The sequence below is a fragment of the Oncorhynchus gorbuscha genome, linkage group LG10 (assembly GCF_021184085.1).
Source record: "Oncorhynchus gorbuscha isolate QuinsamMale2020 ecotype Even-year linkage group LG10, OgorEven_v1.0, whole genome shotgun sequence".
Classification (NCBI taxonomy): Eukaryota; Metazoa; Chordata; class Actinopteri; order Salmoniformes; family Salmonidae; genus Oncorhynchus; species Oncorhynchus gorbuscha.
This window is the reverse complement of record NC_060182.1, coordinates 33,732,211-33,751,787: the sequence shown is the minus strand read 5'-3', so window position 1 is coordinate 33,751,787 and position 19,577 is coordinate 33,732,211. Positions and strand designations below refer to the sequence as shown.

The window sequence follows — 19,577 nt, the reverse complement described above, 5'->3', positions numbered from 1 at the left end:
CTTTCCAGGTATTTGTTTTTCATGTCACAAGAAACTAATTTTAAAGTGAATGTAAGCATGCATATAAATATATTGATTCACATGGCTTTAAGTTTTGCAGCTAACATCCAAATACCTAACCTAACTGGTGTGATGAATACTGGAAAGTCATTTTGTGTCCGGCTCTGTAATACAGCAGCCGTGTATCGCTTATCTTCACTGTTACAATATGTTAAAGGTAGAATCTGAAATGAAGTAGGTGCAGAATTTAAACCTCGAAAGTGGGTCAATTTCCGCAACAACTAAGAGCTTTGAAGCGCACGGCTCAACTTCTCCCCTGTTTGGTCCAGTAACAGCGTGACGCGAACCCCTGCCCATGCTGTGTGTGACTGAGAACGAAGTCTTGAATCTCGCACAATATCTGCGTGGCAGCGTCATTTCGCCGAGTCTATTTTTAAAGAGGCACGCGTCTGCTCCATATATCATCCTTGTTTTACAACAAGAGGTAAACACTCAAATCTGCTTGTGTAAACATGACAATCTAGGGCCCTATGTTGACTCCTATCTCCGATGTAAATATTGGTTAGATTGAATTTAGATTGTCGTTATAGTTACCTCCAGAAACCGCATATATTGTCATTCTAATCTGATATTCCCTGGTCTACCACCGCCACAGTAGAGTTATTACTTTACTCACTTAGATTTTTTGCTAATCCATTTTGATCTGTCTATAAACTATGTTCTGTAAGGATTTATCTGGAACAAAGCCCTGCCCCTTGAAAGCGTTTGCAAACTACGTGATATTGAGGGAGTTCTATTAATATGAGTCGCAGTGCACCGGTCTATGAACCTCGACGTGAACGGGCAAAAGCGGTGAGGGAGGGGCAACCTTTGAAATCTAACAGTAATTGCGTCTCATGGTCATGACGTCAACTAGGCGGAACGTTACATAGGTCAGAAACATACTTATATTTTCCATAAAATATGTTAGAATTTTCAAACTAATTTTCATTTGGAAGGCAGATAAAGCGTTTTTATCAAAAGTAACCACGTTTGCATGTGAACACGGAATCCTCATTACTCCACGTGCTTAATCTTGCCTAGGTTTCGCTGTGGGTTTTGAAAGGGCACCTAACCTGGCTCACGCCCCGGTGGTAAAACCCGGTTCCAAAACGAATGCTATTACTTTTCACCAATGCCATTTCCACCAGGGTAACCGGGGCCAGATAATCGAATCCCGTCATTGGCAGGCACCGCACATTTTTCGGCGTTTCCATCCCATTGGTCGCATAATATCGGTAACATTATTATGTACCCTTTTTGATTGGGTATAGACAAGAGTCAGCCACCTCTGAACAATTGCAGTTGATTTGTTAGCTATCTGTATCGGAGCAACCGACTACAATCATTGGCTGATTCCTCCAAAACGACGCCGTTGATTGGTTAATCCATTCGTAGAGTATCACTGGCTGCATGCATGGCTGAAGCGACTGCTGCTGATGCTGTGACCTGGAGTTTGGTGTCAGCATCAGGACCGACAGTGCGTGAAGTACATTATAGTGTCAAGTGGCTACAGAGAGAATAAACAGACGCGTAGACTCATTTAAAAAAACAGCTAGTTGGAGGGTTGGTTTGAAGGTAAGACACATTATTTTCCTCAAAACAATTCAAGCAAGTGAAGTGTGGAATAATGAGTCTCGTTGAACCAGTGGCTGTCTCCCGCTGGCGTTGTAGAGCGTGGCGGTCGGCTGGCTATCCAGCCACTATAGCTATTTTATTGTCTGATGATTGATGGGGAAAGCATGGTCAGTGAATTAATTTAATAGCAAATAGATAATGTTTTCAACTAAGCACAATAGAGGAGGTCTATAGTTACGAGCTTTGCAAATACTAAGCGTAGTGTGAAAACTGCACTGCGGATCAGGACGAAGCAGGATTTGTAATGCACTGCTAGCCTTGCTAGCTAGCTACATGCGAGTTGGTCCTTGTAAACTAGCATTCAAGTAGTTTTTTTTATTTGCGAAATTACATAAACATGTCAGTTTGTAGTAGATTATTTGGCCGAATTGATGATTTAGCCAACATTGATTTAGCAGATCGCCTGGTACTCAGTCCATGATGCACACAGCTGCACCAGTGCCACTCACTGTCCTATCACTCAATACACCACCTTTTACACGTTTAATTGGAACCAGTCTACTTGCTCCTATAATGGAATAAAACTGCTTATCGCGAAACTTCCTTATCAAGGTCTGGTAATGCCTCATTAAGCCCCTGCAGCAGGGTGCACAGATGTGTCAATCGTGATGCATGGTGTATCACTGCCATTGTCGGCATGCACAAAGAAAGAAGAGTGATGGTCACGTGTGTTATTTCCATTGGAACTTATACATTAGAATGTGTAATGTTGCCTATTAGAACATACTTCCTCGTTATTATTTCCCCCCTGTCTTTCTAAGGTTCTGTGCATGGTGTGATGGGGTCCTTCAGCCGACAGGAGTTCTTCCATGAGCTTGCAGAGGGCTGCCTTCTGCCCACCGCTCAGCAGGGCCTGGAGCAGGTGTGGCAGCTTCTGGTCATCTGCCTTCTATGCCGACTTCTCTGGATTCTGGGTGACATTTTGCATTCCTTTGCGTGAAATGTGACTTTTGGAATATAACAGAGCTCCTGGTAACGACAGAACATGATGAGTCATAGGAGAGTGATTTTGACATTTGAGAAATGATGTAGAACTGAATAATTAGATGCATGTTCTACTAATGTCTACTACTACATGTTCTCATTCTCTCCTGTGTGCGTTGTTGTCTTTGTTGTCTTGTTCCCCTGGTCAGGCCTCCCCTCTTATGTGAAACACCTGAGCACTGTGGCAGGAGGGTTCTACGCCCTGTACCTGTTCTTTGAGCTCCACATGGTGTGGGTGGTGCTGCTCAGTCTACTATGCTACCTCATCCTCTTCCTCTGTCGGCACTCCAGTAACCGGGCCACCTTCCTCTCCATCACAGTCCTCATCTACCTGCTCATGGGGTAGGTAGATCTGTTACCAGGTAACATCAGATGCCTGTTTGAGTAAAGAGAATGGATGATAAACAGCCAGTGATCAAATCCCTCAAAGTGCATTGAAAATGGTTGTCTAATCGGTCTACTCTCCCCTTTTCCTTCCAGAGAGTTGCATATGATGGACACCACCACCTGGCACAAAATGAGAGGTTGGTACTTACTCTCAGCGTGAATATACAATACAAGCCAGGAGATGCAACCAGTTTATATTTTTTTCAAGGAACAGAATCAGAACCAGGAACTAAAGTGATTTATACTGTTCCAGCACATAACCTTTATTTTAAAAGCATTGGAACCAGTTAACGCTCTTTTACATTCTGGGAATTTTTACCCAGTCCCACAAAAAAACGCAACAAGGCACCTATGCAAAGCCCCCCTCTGCCAATCAGAAAATTCTTCCAGTGTGCCTGCCAGCTGAAACTCTTTGCCAGTGTGTGTAGGCTAACTGCCCCTCCCCCTCCAAAGCATAGCTAGCCTACAGATATTACAAGCGAGATTCAGGAGGAGAGAGATTTTCAATTTATTAACTTGTTCTAGTGCTAGTTAGGAATACTATAGTTATCACATTGGCTTTATTAACTACAAAAAGGTGAGACGGGTTTTTAATTCTGGTGCCGCTTTGCGCATACAAGCTTGTTCGCTAGCTTACTTTTCTTGTCCAACATTAGGCCAACTCTGAAGTTCAAAGACATTCAAAGTTCCTCCATAGAAGTCACTCCTTCGTAGGTATAATTCTGTGGGCCTAATTCAGATAATGCATGTCATTACAAGATGCCCAGCGCTTCGAGCCAAGCTTCCTCCTCCACCCTCTTGCAAAATGTAAGTTGTATTTTGCACCCTACACTTGTCTTTCCATCACGCATATAAAACAACTCACTGAGCTATATCTTGCTCGCATGATTGGTGAAGAAATTATAGTTGAGCTAAATGAAAAAAATAAAAAGATTTCATAGGTTTAAAAAGTAACAAAGGAACGATATAAACCGTTACTTTTTTGGTTCGAACCGGTTCAGATCTTTATTTTGCTGGTCGGAATGAGATACATTTTTTATCCTGTTCAGAACGAAACGATATAAAAAATATTTTGGTTACAACCAATGTTTTCACCGGATTAATGAAAACATTTACAGTTGAAGTCGGAAGTTTACATGCACCTTAGCCAAATACATTTCTGACATTTAATCCTAGTAAAAAAATCCCTGTCTTAGGTCAGTTAGGATCACCACTTTATTTTAAGAATGTGAAATGTCAGAATAATAGTAAGAGAGAATGATTTATTTCAGCTTTTATTTCTTTCATCACATTCCCAGTGGGTCAGAAGTTTACATACACTCAATTAGTATTTGGTAGCATTGCCTTTAAATGGTTTGACTTGGGTCAAACGTTTCGGGTAGCTTTCCACAAGCTTCCCACAATAAGTTGGGTGAGGCCTCCCGGGTGGCGCAGTGGTTAAGGGCGCTGTACTGCAGCACTAGCTGTGCCACCAGAGACTCTGGGTTCGTGCCCAGGCTCTGTCGTAACCGGCCGCGACCGGGAGGTCCGTGGGGCGACACACAATTGGCCTAGCGTCATCCGAGTTAGGGAGGGTTTGGCTGGTAGGGAAATCCTTGTCTCATCGCTCACTAGTGACTCCTGTGGCGGGCCGGGCGCAGTGTGCGCTAACCAAGGTTGCTAGGTGCACAGTGTTTCCTCCGACATATTGGTGCGGCTGGTTTCCGGGTTGGATGGCGCTGTGTTAAGAAGCAGTGCGGCTTGGTTGGGTTGTGTATTGGAGGACGCATGACTTTCAACCTTTGTCTCTCCCGAGCCCGTACGGGAGCTGTAGCGATGAGACAACATAGTAGCTACTAAAAAAACAATTGGGGAGAAAAAAAGGGGTAAAATTAAAAAAATAAAATAAATAAGTTGGGTGGCCCATTCCCCCTGACAAAGCTGGTGTAACTGAGTCAGGTTTGTAGGCCTCCTTGCTCGCACACACTTTTTCAATTCTGCCCACAAACTTTCTATGGGATTGAGGTGATGGCCACTCCCAATACCTTGATTTTGTTGTCTTTAAGCCAGTTTGCCACAACTTTGGAAGTTTGCTTGTCATTGTCCATTTTGAAGACCCATTTGCAACCAAACTTTAACTTCCTGACTGATGTCTTGAGATGTTGCTTCAATACATCCACATTATTTTTCCTCCTCATGATCTATTTTGTGAAGTCACCAGTCACTCCTGCAGCAAAGCACCCCCACAACATGATGCTGCCACCCCTGTGCTTCACGGTTGGGATGGTGTTCTTCGGCTTGCAAGCCTCCCCCTTTTTCCTCCAAACATATCAATGGCCATTATGGTCAAACAGTTCTATTTTTGTTTCATCAGACCAGAGGACATTTCTCCAAAAAGTTTGATCTTTGTCCCCATGTGCAGTTGCAAACCATAGTCTGGCTTTTTTATGGCGGACTTGGAGCAGTGGCTTCTTCCTTGCTGAGTGGCCTTTCAGGTTATGTCGATATAGGACTCGTTTTATTGTGGATGTAGATACTTTTGTACCCGTTTCCTCCAGCATCTTCACAAGTTCCTTTGCTGTTGTTCTGGGATTGATTTTCACCAAGGTACGTTTATCTCTAGGAGACAGAACGCGCCTCCTTGCTGAGCGGTATGATGGCTGCCTGGTCCCATGGTATTTATACTTGCGTACTATTGTTTGTACAGATGAACGTGGTACCTTCAGGCGTTTGGAAATTGCTCCCAAGGATGACCCAGACTTGTGGAGGTCTACAATTATTTTCTGAGGTCTTGGCTGATTTCTTTTGATTTTCCCATGATGTCAAGCAAAGAGGCAGTGAGTTGGAAGGTAGGCCTTGAAACACATCCACAGGTACACCTTCAATTACATCCACAGGTACACCTCAATTGAATCAAATGATGTCAATTAGCCTATCAGAAGCTTCTAAAGCCATAACATAATTTTCTGGAATTTTCCAAGCTGTTTAAAGGCACAGTCAACTTAGTGTATGTAAAAGTCTGACGCACTGGAATTGTGATACAGTGAATTATAAGTGAAATAACCTGTTTGTAAACAATTGTTGGGAAAATTGTGTCACGCACAAAGTAGACTTGCCAAAACTATAGTTTGTTAACAAGAAATTTGTGGAGTGGTTGAAAAACGAGTTTTAAGGACTCCAACCTAAGTGCATGTAAACTTCCGACTTGAACTGTAATTAATATTTGAAGACTCACTGCGGTATGTATCTGCAGGTTCCCAGATGGTGGTGGCTATGAAGGCCATTTCTCTGGCCTTTGACCTGGACCGAGGTGTGGTGACCAACGTGCCCTCTCCTGTGGAGTTCATGGGCTACATCTACTTTGTGGGAACGGTCATTTTCGGACCCTGGATCAGCTTCAACAGCTACAGAGAGGCTATAGAGGGCCGCAAGCTGGTGAGTTCAGCACTAAGTCTTGTCTTGGTATAGAGATAAGGGTAGCCTGGTTAAACCAGACTAAATGCTGCACTTGCTAGTCTGGTTTAACCATGCTAAGATAAGGGGGGGGGGCATGGGTGGAGGGAATAGAGAGAGAAAGATGGTATATAGATGTTCTCTTCTTCCTCAGAGCTTCTCCTGGATATGGAAAGTGTGTGTCAGCTGGGTGAAGAGCCAACTGTGTCTGGTCATCTCGAATTGTGTTGCTCCCTACCTCTTCCCTTACTTCATCCCCATCTATGGGGACAAGCTGCTACACAAGTAAGTGGATTAGCTAACTTCTTAGTGCTGTTGTCATGATTTACTGTGGGTCAGAAAAAGCATCCACAGACATTGATGTTTGTGATAATCCAAAAAAAGTGCAACATAGGGGAGGGCGGGATAAGTTGAGCCATTTTATTAATATAGCAGAAGCTCCTATCCAGAGGGACTTAGAGCATTTATCTTAAGATAACTAGGTGGGACAACCACATATCACAGGCATGGAAAGTACATTGTTCCTCAATAATGTAGCTATCAGTAGAGTCCGAGCTAGAAGGGGGTCGGGGGGGGCATTATTATTATATATTGAAATGCTCTTTGAAGAAGTAGGGTTTCAGAAGATGGGCAGAGACTCTGCTGTCCTAGCTTCAGGGGGAAGCTGGTTCCACCATTGAGGTGCCAGGACAGAGAAGAGCTTGGACCGGTCTGTGCGGGAGCTGCCCCCCCCCTACTCTACGGAGGTTGTAGAGCATGAACCTGCAGGCGCTTGTCACTGCTTTGATGTTTGAAGCGAACTACAGGGTGTTGTCCAGGTCACGCCAAGGTTCTTTACACTTTGGGAAGGTGACACTGGAGTTATCAACCATGATGGAGAGGTCTTTGAACAGGCAGGCATTCCCTGGAAGGAAGAGCAGCTCCGTCTTGTCGAGGTTGAGCTCGAGGTACGACATCCAAGTGGAGATGTCTGTCAGGCACACAGAGATGCGTGTCGCACACCTGGGTGTCAGAAGGGGGGAAGGAGAAAAGTAGTTGAGTGTGTCCACATAGGAATGATAGGAGAGACGATGTGAGGATATGATGGAGATGAGTAACTTGGTGTATAGTGAGAAGAGTAGAGGGCCTAGAACCGAGCCCTGGGGGACACCAGTAGTGAGAGTATGTGGTGCAGACACAGATCCTCTCCACATCACCTGGTAGAGTGGCCTGCCAGGTAGGATGCAATCAAAGAGTGTGCAGAGCCTGAGATGCCCAGCTCTGAGAGGAGGATCTGATGGTTCAAGGGGACAGGCTGCTACGCAAGTGAGTGGATTAGCTAACCTCTTAGTGCTGTTGTAATGATTTACTGTAGGTCAGAAAAAGCATCCACAGAAATTGATGTTTGTGATTGTCCAAAAAAAGTGTAATATAGGGGATGGTGGGCTAAGTTGAGCCATTTTAGTAATTTAGCTAGTAAGATGAGAACAGAGGAGAGAGAGTCAGCTTTGGCAGAGCAGAGAGCCTCCGGGACACAGAGAGCAGTCTTGGTTAAGTGACCCGTCTTGAAGCCTGACAGGTTAGGGTCAAGAGGATCGTTCTGAGAGAGATAGCAAGAAAGTTGATCAGAGACAGCACAGAGACAGTTTTTGATGTCATATATGTTGTGTTGGTTTCTTGAGGTGTGGAGCAACTCAGGCCATTTTTAAGTCAGAGGGGACATAGCCAGTGCTCAGGGATGAGTTGATGAGGGAAGTGAGGAATGGGAGAAGATCTCCAGAGATGGTCTGGAGAAGGGGGGAGGGGATGGGGTCGAGCGGGCAGGTTGTCGGGCAGCCAGAGCTCACTAGGACGGGGAAACCCTTTTCGTCCGGACGATAATGGCATCTTTGTGACAAGGGTCCAGCCTGAGGGACCTGCCTCCAAGATACTCCAGCCTGGAGACAAGATCCTCCAGGCAAACGGATATAGCTTTGTGAACGTTGACCATGGGAATGCCGTGGCCCTGCTGAAGACATTTCCCACCACTGTGGATATGATCATCGTCCGAGAGTTGGCGGCGTAGAGAGAGACAGACGGGACTGCGGAGAGACGACCTCCAATCCTTCTTGTTTTTATATACAGAGGAGCCAGGTCTATAAATAGAAGAACTGAAGTGCTTTATGGGGAAGAGAACCTTATAGAGCTTTTGGGATAACGGGGGCCGAACCACTGCATCAAGTGGACTTAGTGAGGGAGGAGAGGGACCTGGGGAGGGGGAGCAAACATCTGGAAGCATGCGTTGTCGACTTAGTCGTCTTAAAGAAGTCACTGTGGGATAGCCGGTTATTTTTTACACAGAGGTCGCTGCAGAGACGGCGTGTGCTCCAACGACACAAAGATCAACAAAAAGTGCTTTCTGTATCGTTAGACTTTCGTTTTTTTTTAAAGAAAATAATATTCCTACATCATTCCGGAGTTGTAGTTGCTGTAGTTGAGCATTAACTGTAGTTGACCACTAGAGGGCAGGGCTCCGTCTGTCTCTCTCTGCCCTCCTTTTTAAATCATGTATTTTTTTATTTTATTTAATAGATGCTGAGACCACTTATTTGACCTAGGGGACATTTGATCTGGGGGACAATGTTATGTGCTTTCTCGTGGAGATGAATGTAGTGCTGGGTTGCGCTTTCAGAACGATGTTTAAGAATCCCCCTCCCCGCCTACTTGCAATTGTGACAGTTTTCAACCAGGTCCTGTACATGGTGGATAGTTGAGAAGGACAATTAATTTGCTTCTGCCTCCATAAAGCCTGTGAGCCACACACTGCATACATTTATTATATACTGTCCGCAGTCTAGGAACAGTTTTAGTAGCCTCTGTCCAATTTGTAAGTCGCTCTAGATAAGAGCGTCTGCTAAATGACTTAAATGTAATGTAAATGTAGTCGCAGAATGTGATCTGGAGAGGGAGGGGAGAACGAGGTCAAGGCTTAGGGTAGTTCTGTGTGAGTGAGACCAGTGGACTCAATAGGCTGAGTGAATGAGTAGCGGATGTCGTCAACCATTCTTTCAAAAATGATTGACAAAGTCGTCCGCTGAGAGGGGGTGGAGGATTCAGAAGGGAGGAGAAGGTGGAAAAGAGTTTCCTGGGGTTGGAGGCAGAAGCTTGAAATTTAGAGTGGTAGAAAGTGGCTTTAGCAGCAGATACAGAGGAAGAGACGGTATAGAGGAGAGAGTGAAAGGATAATAGGTCCTCACAACTGCCTTCAGCCCATTCTGTAAGCTCGCAATGAGCCACTCAGTAACGGAGCAGGAGGGGAAGGCTGAGCCGGGCCGGGAGGAAAGGGGACAGTGTGAGTCATAGGACGCGGAAAGGGTGTAGAGTAGGGTCGAAGAGGCAGAATCAGGAGACAGGAGGTAGAAGGATTTAGCAGAAGGGAGAGATGATAGGATAGAAGAGGCCAGAACAGTGGGAGAGAGAGAGAGAAGATTGCAACGGCGCATTACCATCTGGGTAGGGGCTGAGTGGTTAGGGTTGGAGGAGAGGTGGACAGAACAGGAAACAAAGTAGTGATCAGAGACCTGGAGGGGGGTTGCAGTGTGATTAGTAGGCGAGAAGCCTCTAGTAAAGATGAGGTCAAGCGTATTGCCTGCCTTGTGAGTTGGAAGGGGTTTGGGAAAGGGTGAGGGGAAAGAGAGAGTTGGAAAGAAATGAATCAAAGGCACACGTCGGGAGGTTGAAGTTGCCAAGCACGAAGAGTGGTGAGCCATCGTCAGGAAATCAGCTAATCAAGGTGTCAAGCTCACTGAGAATCTCTCCAAGGGCACCTGGTGGGTGATAGATGACAATAATGTTAAGCTTGAGTGGACAATTGACAGTGACAGCATGGCATTCAAATAAGAAGATGGACAGGTGAGAGATGGAGAAAAGATCAAATCTCAACTAAGGATAAATGAGTAGCCCTGTGCCACCACAACGATGACCAGATGCTCTCGGACTATGAGAGAAAACAGTCAGATGAAGAAAGAGCAGTTGGAGTAGCGGTGTTCTCCGGGGTGATCCATGTCTCCATCAGGGACAAAAAGTCAAGGGACTGAAGGGCAACTAAATTAGAAATGTTGCAGCCAAGGGTTGGGGAGCGTCTGTAACGCCTACAGGGAGAGGTGCGAACAGGTATAGAAAACACACACAGTTGACAAAGCTACAAAAGAGCAACATTTGATCATCTGTAAATAACGAGGTAAGATACTCCGGTGCGAGAGTGGTGTGGAGCCTTCCTCTTTTTCCTTCCTCGATTAACTCCACAGAACAACTCGGCAAAACAGTCTTTGTTTTAGCGACGGTCTTAGTTTTGTGACAAAACCGCCACTTCCAGCTGCCGCTGAGAAACCAGGGTATTTGATTAGGATCCCCATTAGCTGTTGCAAAAGAGGCAGCTACTCTTCCTGGGGTCCACACAAAACATGACATAACACAGAACCTTTAATAGACAAGAACAGCTCAAGGCCAGAACTATATCAATTTAAAAAAAGGGAGACTGAATAACTAACAATAATTGCTAATTGCCTAGCAGAGGTGGAGAGCACGCCTGTACTTATTGCTGATTGCCTAGGAGAGGTGAAACCACTCCCTCTCCAATACAGCCACTGATTACCGAAACAAGTCACAAATTGCCCTGCCTCTTGACCCTGGTTGATGTGTCAACAACAGTCTGCAAATGATGCGCAGGCAGCAGTTCACACACCAAGTAGGCTACTGGGAAAACCGACAGCACTTAAAGGAGATGGCCCTAGCTAGCAAAAAGACAGTACTAGACCACAATAGACAACGACAAAAAATATATATACTCATCACTCCTGGCGATATCAGGAGTCTTCTAGCTGTAGAATGAAGTGTATACCTGGACATCAGAATACATGTAAACATTACAGTTTTGAAGCATAGCTTGTCCAAAAAAAGTGTTCTCTTGGCACAACTTAGCCGGGCTATGGGGTAAGTTAAGTCGCCTACACGTTTCTGTACTGAATTAAATAATACCACTACCTTTTTAGAACCAGGTATATGTTTATTTCCCAAACACAATTCAACACAATCGCAATCGTTTAAAAAAATTATTTTCAACATTTTAAGCATCTTTTAATAATAGTACTTGGGGTTTGTAGCGCTTTTCAAGTACCCAAAGTCGCTTTACAGTTATAAAAATGAAAAGAAACAATCAATTAAAAAAAAACATGATTTAAGAGAGGGGTGCACTCAAAGAAGGGAAAGAGAAGATGTATCAGTGTATGGGGAGGGTTGGGATTTGGATACTCCGTTTAGGGTAAGGGTTTGGGTTAGGTGCTGCTCAGTATGTGTTTGTGAGGCATAACACCTAACAAATACTTTTTTTTTAACACTTTTATCATAGGTCAGGCCCTGTTACCTCATGTGCCAATGATAATGCCTTGCATTATGCCTGGGAAGAAAACACTTCCATTTGCTCAACCCCAAGGAAAACATTTGGACTATATTATGCCACACAGCTACAAGGATGCACTTTCATGCTAGGTTTAGGACCTGATATTGAAGCTTGTAGAGACCCCAACAGATTTATCAAATAATCTTAAAAACATCTACTTTGGTTTAGATAGAAACATCAGAAAACCTCTTAACACAATACCTTCATTTGACTTGGTGAAAATCTGTTTTTTGGACCTGACTTTGCTAACCACTTTTTCCATGTGGTTTCTTCCTCTACAGACATGAAATGGTGACCTCTTCCTAAATACTTGGTCAAATTATTCATTTTCTGTACGGTTTCCTAGAAACAAGAGTGGCTCAATTTACCCCTTTGGCTCAACTAACCTTACTCTCCCCTAAATGTTTTTGTAGGAAAGCTGTTTGAGTAATGTGTTTCATTAGTGTAACGGTCCGATTCTGATTGGTTTCTTTCTCTCCCATTCAATAAATGGTCTTGTCTTGCCTGGGCTTTATCCACAGCAAAACAAAACGGAAGATCGGGTAATTATTAATCTGATATTATGACGATAGAATGTCCCCCCCCCCCCCCCCCCCCCCGCCTGTCCCTGTAATTAATGCTGCATGTCCATTTCTAACACAGCAGCTGTGCCACCTCCCTGTCACCTGCACGTCTGTACACCAATCATTCCCCCAACCTTGTCTGTCTCTGCCCTGAGACTTAAAAATGTGAGTCTGTGTCAGTTAAATGTATCAAATCAAATGAAATGGTGATAAATGATTACAATTTTCCTTCAATTGTATGCTGCACAGAGGTGCTGTGGCAAGGTGCTGTATGTTTTTGCAATTTATATTAAAATAGAGAAGTTGTATTGTTGTTAAGTGTGATTTGAGGCTTTAATTGTGCCAAGTGTCTTCTAATGGAACCTTCTTTCATTGACCTTTAGCTGGCTCCTAGCCTACGAGAATGCACTCTCCTTCCACTTCAGCAACTACTTTGTGGGTTACCTGAGTGAGACCAGCACCACTCTGGCTGGAGCAGGCTTCACTGAGGAGAAAGACAACCTGAAATGGTCAGTGCACTGAAGCATCATGGTGACTAGGCTTGACATAGACTTGCCATAAGTTAAATAGTTTTTTTTGCCCCCCTCCCAGTTCTCTTTTACCCCTCAAACAGCCCAACTGAAATGCCTGTGTTTTCTTCTCCAGGGATATGACTGTTGCTAGGCCCCTTCATGTGGAGTTTCCCAGATCTATGGTGGAGGTGGCCACCTCGTGGAATCTGCCCATGTCCCGATGGCTCAGCACCTGTAAGCTTTCTGTGAAATAGAACATATTTACAGCATTGTGAGCCTACATATAACAAATAAGACAATACCCCCCCCCCCTTCTATTTTCACAGTTGTCCTCCTACAATGACATTTAAAGCAGTAAACATCCCAACTCAATTGCTCTTTTTTAAAACCGGAATACAAAGTTGATCACCTGACAACTGTTTCCGTCTGATCACCCAGATGTTTTTGCCCGTGCTCGTAACCTTGGAACCTTTCCAGCCATCCTAGTGACTTACGCAGCCAGTACACTTCTACATGTGAGTAGGCGCGAGCAGGTGCGGGTGTGAGTATGAGTGTGTAGGTGCGGGTGTGAGTATGAGTGTGTAGGTGTGGGTGTGAGTATGAGTGTGTAGGTGTGAGTATGAGTGTGTAGGTGTGGGTATGAGTATGAGTGTGTAGGTGTGAGTATGAGTGTGTAGGTGTGTGTATGAGTGTGTAGGTGTGAGTGTGAGTATGAGTGTGTAGGTATGGGTGTGAGTATGAGTGTGTAGGTGTGGGTGTGAGTATGAGTGTGTAGGTATGGGTGTGAGTATGAGTGTGTAGGTCCGGGTGTGAGTATGAGTGTGTATGAGTGTGTAGGTGTGTGTATGAGTGTGTAGGTGTGAGTATGAGTGTGTAGGTGTGGGTGTGAGTATGAGTGTGTAGGTGTGGGTGTGAGTATGAGTGTGTAGGTGTGAGTGTGTAGGTGTAGGTGTGAGTATGAGTGTGTAGGTGTGTGTATGAGTGTGTAGGTGTGGGTGTGAGTATGAGTGTGTAGGTGTGAGTGTGTAGGTGTAGGTGTGAGTATGAGTGTGTAGGTGTGTGTATGAGTGTGTAGGTGTGTGTATGAGTGTGTAGGTGTGGGTGTGAGAATGAGTGTGTAGGTGTGAGTATGAGTGTGTAGGTGTAGGTGTGAGTATGAGTGTGTAGGTGTGTGTATGAGTGTGTAGGTGTGGGTGTGAGAATGAGTGTGTAGGTGTGAGTATGAGTGTGTAGGTGTGTGTATGAGTGTGTAGGTGTAGGTGTGAGTATGAGTGCGTAGGTGTAGGTGTGAGTATGAGTGTGTAGGTGTGAGTATGAGTGTGTAGGTATGGGTGTGAGTATGAGTGTGTAGGTGTGAGTATGAGTGTGTAGGTGTGTGTATGAGTGTGTAGGTGTGAGTATGAGTGTGTAGGTGTGAGTATGAGTGTGTAGGTGTGTGTATGAGTGTGTAGGTGTGGGTGTGAGAATGAGTGTGTAGGTGTGGGTATGAGTGTGTAGGTGTGAGTATGAGTATGTATGTGTGAGTATGAGTGTGTATGTGTGAGTATGAGTGTGTAGGTGTGTAGGTGTGAGTATGAGTGTGTAGGTGTGTGTATGAGTGTGTAGGTGTGAGTATGAGTGTGTAGGTGTGTGTATGAGTGTGTAGGTGTGAGTATGAGTGTGTAGGTGTGAGTATGAGTGTGTATGAGTGTGTAGGTGTGAGTATGAGTGTGTAGGTGTGTGTATGAGTGTGTAGATGTCGGTGTGTGTATGAGTGTGTAGGTGTGAGTATGAGTGTGTGGGTGTGAGTATGAGTGTGTAGGTGTGTGTATGAGTGTGTAGATGTCGGTGTGTGTATGAGTGTGTAGGTGTAGGTGTGAGTATGAGTGTGTGGGTGTGAGTATTAGTGTGTAGGTGTGAGTATGAGTGTGTGGGTGTGAGTATGAGTGTGTAGGTGTGTGTATGAGTGTGTAGGTGTGAGTATGAGTGTGTAGGTGTGTGTATGAGTGTGTAGGTGTGTGTATGAGTGTGTAGGTGTGTGTATGAGTGTGTAGGTGTGTGTATGAGTGTGTAGGTGTAGGTGTGAGTATGAGTGTGTAGGTGTGAGTATGAGTGTGTGGGTGTGAGTATTAGTGTGTAGGTGTGAGTATGAGTGTGTGGGTGTGTGTATGAGTGTGTAGGTGTGTGTATGAGTGTGTAGGTGTTGGTGTGAGTATGAGTATGTAGGTGTGTGTATGAGTGTGTAGGTGTGTGTATGAGTGTGTAGGTGTGGTGTAGTGAGTGTGTAGGTGTGTGTATGAGTGTGTAGGTGTGTGTGAGAGTGTGTAGGTGTGAGTATGAGTGTGTAGGTGCGTAGGTGTGAGTATGAGTGTGTAGGTGTGAGTATGAGTGTGTAGGTGTGTGTATGAGTGTGTAGGTGTAGGTGTGAGTATGAGTGTGTAGGTGTGAGTATGAGTGTGTAGGTGTGTGTATGAGTGTGTAGGTGTAGGTGTGAGTATGAGTGTGTGGGTGTGAGTATGAGTGTGTAGGTGTGAGTATGAGTGTGTAGGTGTAGGTGTGTGTATGAGTGTGTAGGTGTAGGTGTATGAGAGTGTGGGTGTGTGGGTGTGAGTATTAGTGTGTGGGTGTAGGTGTGAGTGTGTAGGTGTGAGTATGAGTGTGTAGGTGTGTGTATGAGTGTGTAGGTGTAGGTGTGAGTATGAGTGTGTGGGTGTGAGTATGAGTGTGTAGGTGTGAGTATGAGTGTGTAGGTGTGAGTATGAGTGTGTAGGTGTGAGTATGAGTGTGTGGGTGTGAGTATGAGTGTGTAGGTGTGAGTATGAGTGTGTAGGTGTGAGTATGAGTGTGTAGGTGTGAGTATGAGTGTGTAGGTGTGAGTATGAGTGTGTAGGTGTGAGTATGAGTGTGTGGGTGTGAGTATGAGTGTGTGGGTGTGAGTATTAGTGTGTAGGTGTGAGTATGAGTGTGTGGGTGTGTGTATGAGTGTGTGGGTGTGAGTATTAGTGTGTAGGTGTGGGTATGAGTGTGTGGGTGTGAGTATGAGTGTGTAGGTGTGAGTATGAGTGTGTGGGTGTGAGTATGAGTGTGTAGGTGTAGGTGTGAGTATGAGTGTGTGGGTGTGAGTATGAGTGTGTGGGTGTGAGTATGAGTGTGTGGGTGTGAGTATGAGTGTGTAGGTGTGAGTATGAGTGTGTGGGTGTGAGTATGAGTGTGTAGGTGTAGGTGTGAGTATGAGTGTGTGGGTGTGAGTATGAGTGTGTGGGTGTGAGTATGAGTGTGTAGGTGTAGATGTGAGTATGAGTGTGTGGGTGTGAGTATGAGTGTGTAGGTGTGAGTATGAGTGTGTGGGTGTGAGTATGAGTGTGTAGGTGTAGGTGTGAGTATTAGTGTGTAGGTGTGAGTATGAGTGTGTGGGTGTGAGTATGAGTGTGTAGGTGTGAGTATGAGTGTGTGGGTGTGAGTATGAGTGTGTGGGTGTGAGTATTAGTGTGTGGGTGTGAGTATGAGTGTGTGGGTGTGAGTATTAGTGTGTGGGTGTGAGTATTAGTGTGTGGGTGTGAGTATTAGTGTGTGGGTGTGAGTATTAGTGTGTGGGTGTGAGTATTAGTGTGTGGGTGTGAGTATTAGTGTGTAGGTGTGAGTATGAGTGTGTGGGTGTGAGTATGAGGGTGTAGGTGTGAGTATTAGTGTGTAGGTGTGAGTATGAGTGTGTGGGTGTGAGTATGAGTGTGTAGGTGTGAGTATGAGTGTGTGGGTGTGAGTATGAGTGTGTGGGTGTGAGTATGAGTGTGTGGGTGTGAGTATGAGTGTGTGGGTGTGAGTATTAGTGTGTGGGTGTGAGTATTAGTGTGTAGGTGTGAGTATTAGTGTGTGGGTGTGAGTATTAGTGTGTGGGTGTGAGTATTAGTGTGTGGGTGTGAGTATTAGTGTGTGGGTGTGAGTATTAGTGTGTAGGTGTGAGTATGAGTGTGTGGGTGTGAGTATTAGTGTGTGGGTGTGTGTATGAGTGTGTAGGTGTATGAGAGTGTGGGTGTGAGTATTAGTGTGTGGGTGTGAGTGTGTGGTGTGTGTGTGAGTGTGGTGTAGGTGTGAGTATGAGTGTGTGGGTGTGAGTATGAGTGTGTAGGTGTGAGTATGAGTGTGTAGGTGTGAGGAGTGTGTAGGTGTGAGTATGAGTGTGTGGGTGTAGGTGTGAGTATGAGTGTGTAGGTGTGAGTATGAGTGTGTAGGTGTGAGTATGAGTGTGTAGGTGTGAGTATGAGTGTGTAGGTGTGTGTATGAGTGTGTAGGTGTGAGTATGAGTGTGTAGGTGTGAGTGAGTGTGTATGAGTGTGTAGGTGTGAGTATGAGTGTGTAGGTGTGAGTATGAGTGTGTAGGTGTGAGTATGAGTGTGTAGGTGTGAGTATTAGTGTGTAGGTGTGAGTATGAGTGTGTAGGTGTGAGTATGAGTGTGTAGGTGTGAGTATGAGTGTGTGGGTGTGAGTATGAGTGTGTGGGTGTGAGTATGAGTGTGTGGGTGTGAGTATGAGTGTGTGGGTGTGAGTATGAGTGTGTGGGTGTGAGTATGAGTGTGTAGGTGTGAGTATGAGTGTGTAGGTGAGTATTAGTGTGTGGGTGTAGGTGTGAGTATGAGTGTGTGGGTGTGAGTATGAGTGTGTAGGTGTGAGTATGAGTGTGTAGGTGTGTGTATGAGTGTGTAGGTGTAGGTGTGAGTATGAGTGTGTGGGTGTGAGTATGAGTGTGTGGGTGTGAGTATGAGTGTGTGGGTGTGAGTATTAGTGTGTGGGTGTGAGTATTAGTGTGTGGGTGTGAGTATTAGTGTGTGGGTGTGAGTATGAGTGTGTGGGTGTGAGTATTAGTGTGTGGGTGTGAGTATTAGTGTGTGGGTGTGAGTATTAGTGTGTGGGTGTGAGTATTAGTGTGTATAAGAGATTGTTTCGTTATACCGTCGTCTCCTTTGGCCTTTAGGGTCTGAGCTTCCACCTGGGTGCAGTGCTACTGTCTCTCGCCTTCATCACATATGTTGAGCATGGTAAGTCTGTAGAAGATGTGGCTAGCTATTTAAAAAAAATATAATTAAAATAGACGTTCAAATTTTATTTCAGTTCCACGTTACCTTTCAGGGATAACATTGTTTACACCTGGAGAATAACTTTAGGTGACATGCAGAGTTTGTTTATTACTAATCAAACAATCAACTTGGCTGTGGCACAATGCACAGCTAATGGTGAGTCGGCGTGATAGGATAAATCATTGTGACCTCTTATTGATTGCGTACCCTCTGTTCCAGTTTTGCGGAAGAGGCTGGCAGACATTTTAAACGCGTGTATTCTGTCAAAGAAATGTCAGCCAAACTGCACTCACAAGAACAAAGAGGTATGGTTCAATAAGAAATAAAAAAGTGATATTTATGCATAATGATATTTTCTTGTGTAAAGATTTTTCAGTGTTGGTCACATGCAAATGGACCATACCACATTGTGCAATAACTCTTATATTGATGCCAAAAAAATCCTCAATAAGAATGCTTGCATTACAGCATGACCTTTCTTCTCCTTCTCCCAACAACACAGGCCCCGTGGGTGTACATTATTAATATAGCCTTCAGTGCCCTGGCAGTCTTCCACCTGGCATACCTGGGCTCTCTGTTCAACTCCAGTGTGGACTACATGGATGATGATGAGGAGGTAACTGTTTACTGAATGCTTTTCAGCTATAAGATGGCCAAACTCTCATACATTACTCTGATTATGCAATGTCACGTAGCATCGTCAGATCTTTCAGAACAAAGCGTTGTGGTAGATTTGTGTATTTCAAACCCATGTCTGTTTTCTCCCTCTACAGAGTGGCGTGGCCAACCACACCATTCAGAAGTGGTCGGAGCTGAGCTGGGCCAGCCACTGGGTGACGTTTGGCTGCTGGGTGCTCTACCGCATCATCCTCTAGATGTGTGAGGGAGTGGGAGCGAGAGAGAGCTGGGGACAGAGAGACATATAGAGAAGGGAAGCAATAACAAGAGGGAATTAACGTGAGCCTGTTAAGGAAAGACCGGCTCTCTACTCCTGCACTGTGAAGTTGTATTGGACTGAAGAGTACATACACACAACCACCCTATGGACAGTATATTAACTATTTTCTCAATACCAACATACAGTGCTCAGGACACCGCCTAAGAGACGAGGTAATCTACTTACTGTAACCTGCTGGCGACAAACTATTTTTGATACTCTTGAAATAATGCCCCAATCTTCCTTAATCACATTGTTTCGTTTGAGCTGCTGCATTTGTCTACCCCTTGTGGCGAGATGGATCAACAGCAGATGTGGATCAGACATCTCCATGCGATTCTCAATCAATACTCTTCCTGTTAGCATGACAGTGGTCAATCATTCACTCTCTTTGATGAACAACTAAGAACCCGTTGTCTAGTTTTCAGAAGTGATTCCGTAATACGCCATTAAAGTATTATTTTCCTTTTCCTCCGTATTCGAAAGCTACATTTTTTTATTTCACCCTACTTAGTTGTTACATTTGTAGAGCATGTAAAACCCTGTTTTTGTGATCACACAAATCAGCATTATAAGAGCATATTTCCTTTGTGGATTTTAATAGAAAATGTATGTATT

At 44.7% G+C, this 19,577-nt stretch overlaps 1 protein-coding gene across 1 annotated transcript; it reads left to right on the top strand.

Moving 5' to 3' along the window:
- The first annotated feature begins 1,489 nt into the window (after positions 1-1,489).
- LOC124045924 (protein-serine O-palmitoleoyltransferase porcupine-like) lies at positions 1,490-19,514 on the top strand. Its single transcript, XM_046365739.1, has 15 exons — positions 1,490-1,617; positions 2,439-2,591; positions 2,811-3,003; positions 3,142-3,185; positions 6,281-6,462; positions 6,635-6,765; positions 12,418-12,438; positions 12,709-12,723; positions 12,843-12,968; positions 13,105-13,205; positions 13,410-13,486; positions 17,920-17,983; positions 18,242-18,327; positions 18,525-18,638; positions 18,796-19,514. Exons 2-15 carry the CDS (start codon positions 2,456-2,458, stop codon positions 18,895-18,897), a joined length of 1,392 nt encoding a protein of 463 aa, XP_046221695.1. The 5' UTR covers positions 1,490-1,617; positions 2,439-2,455; the 3' UTR covers positions 18,898-19,514.
- The last annotated feature ends 63 nt before the right edge of the window (positions 19,515-19,577 follow it).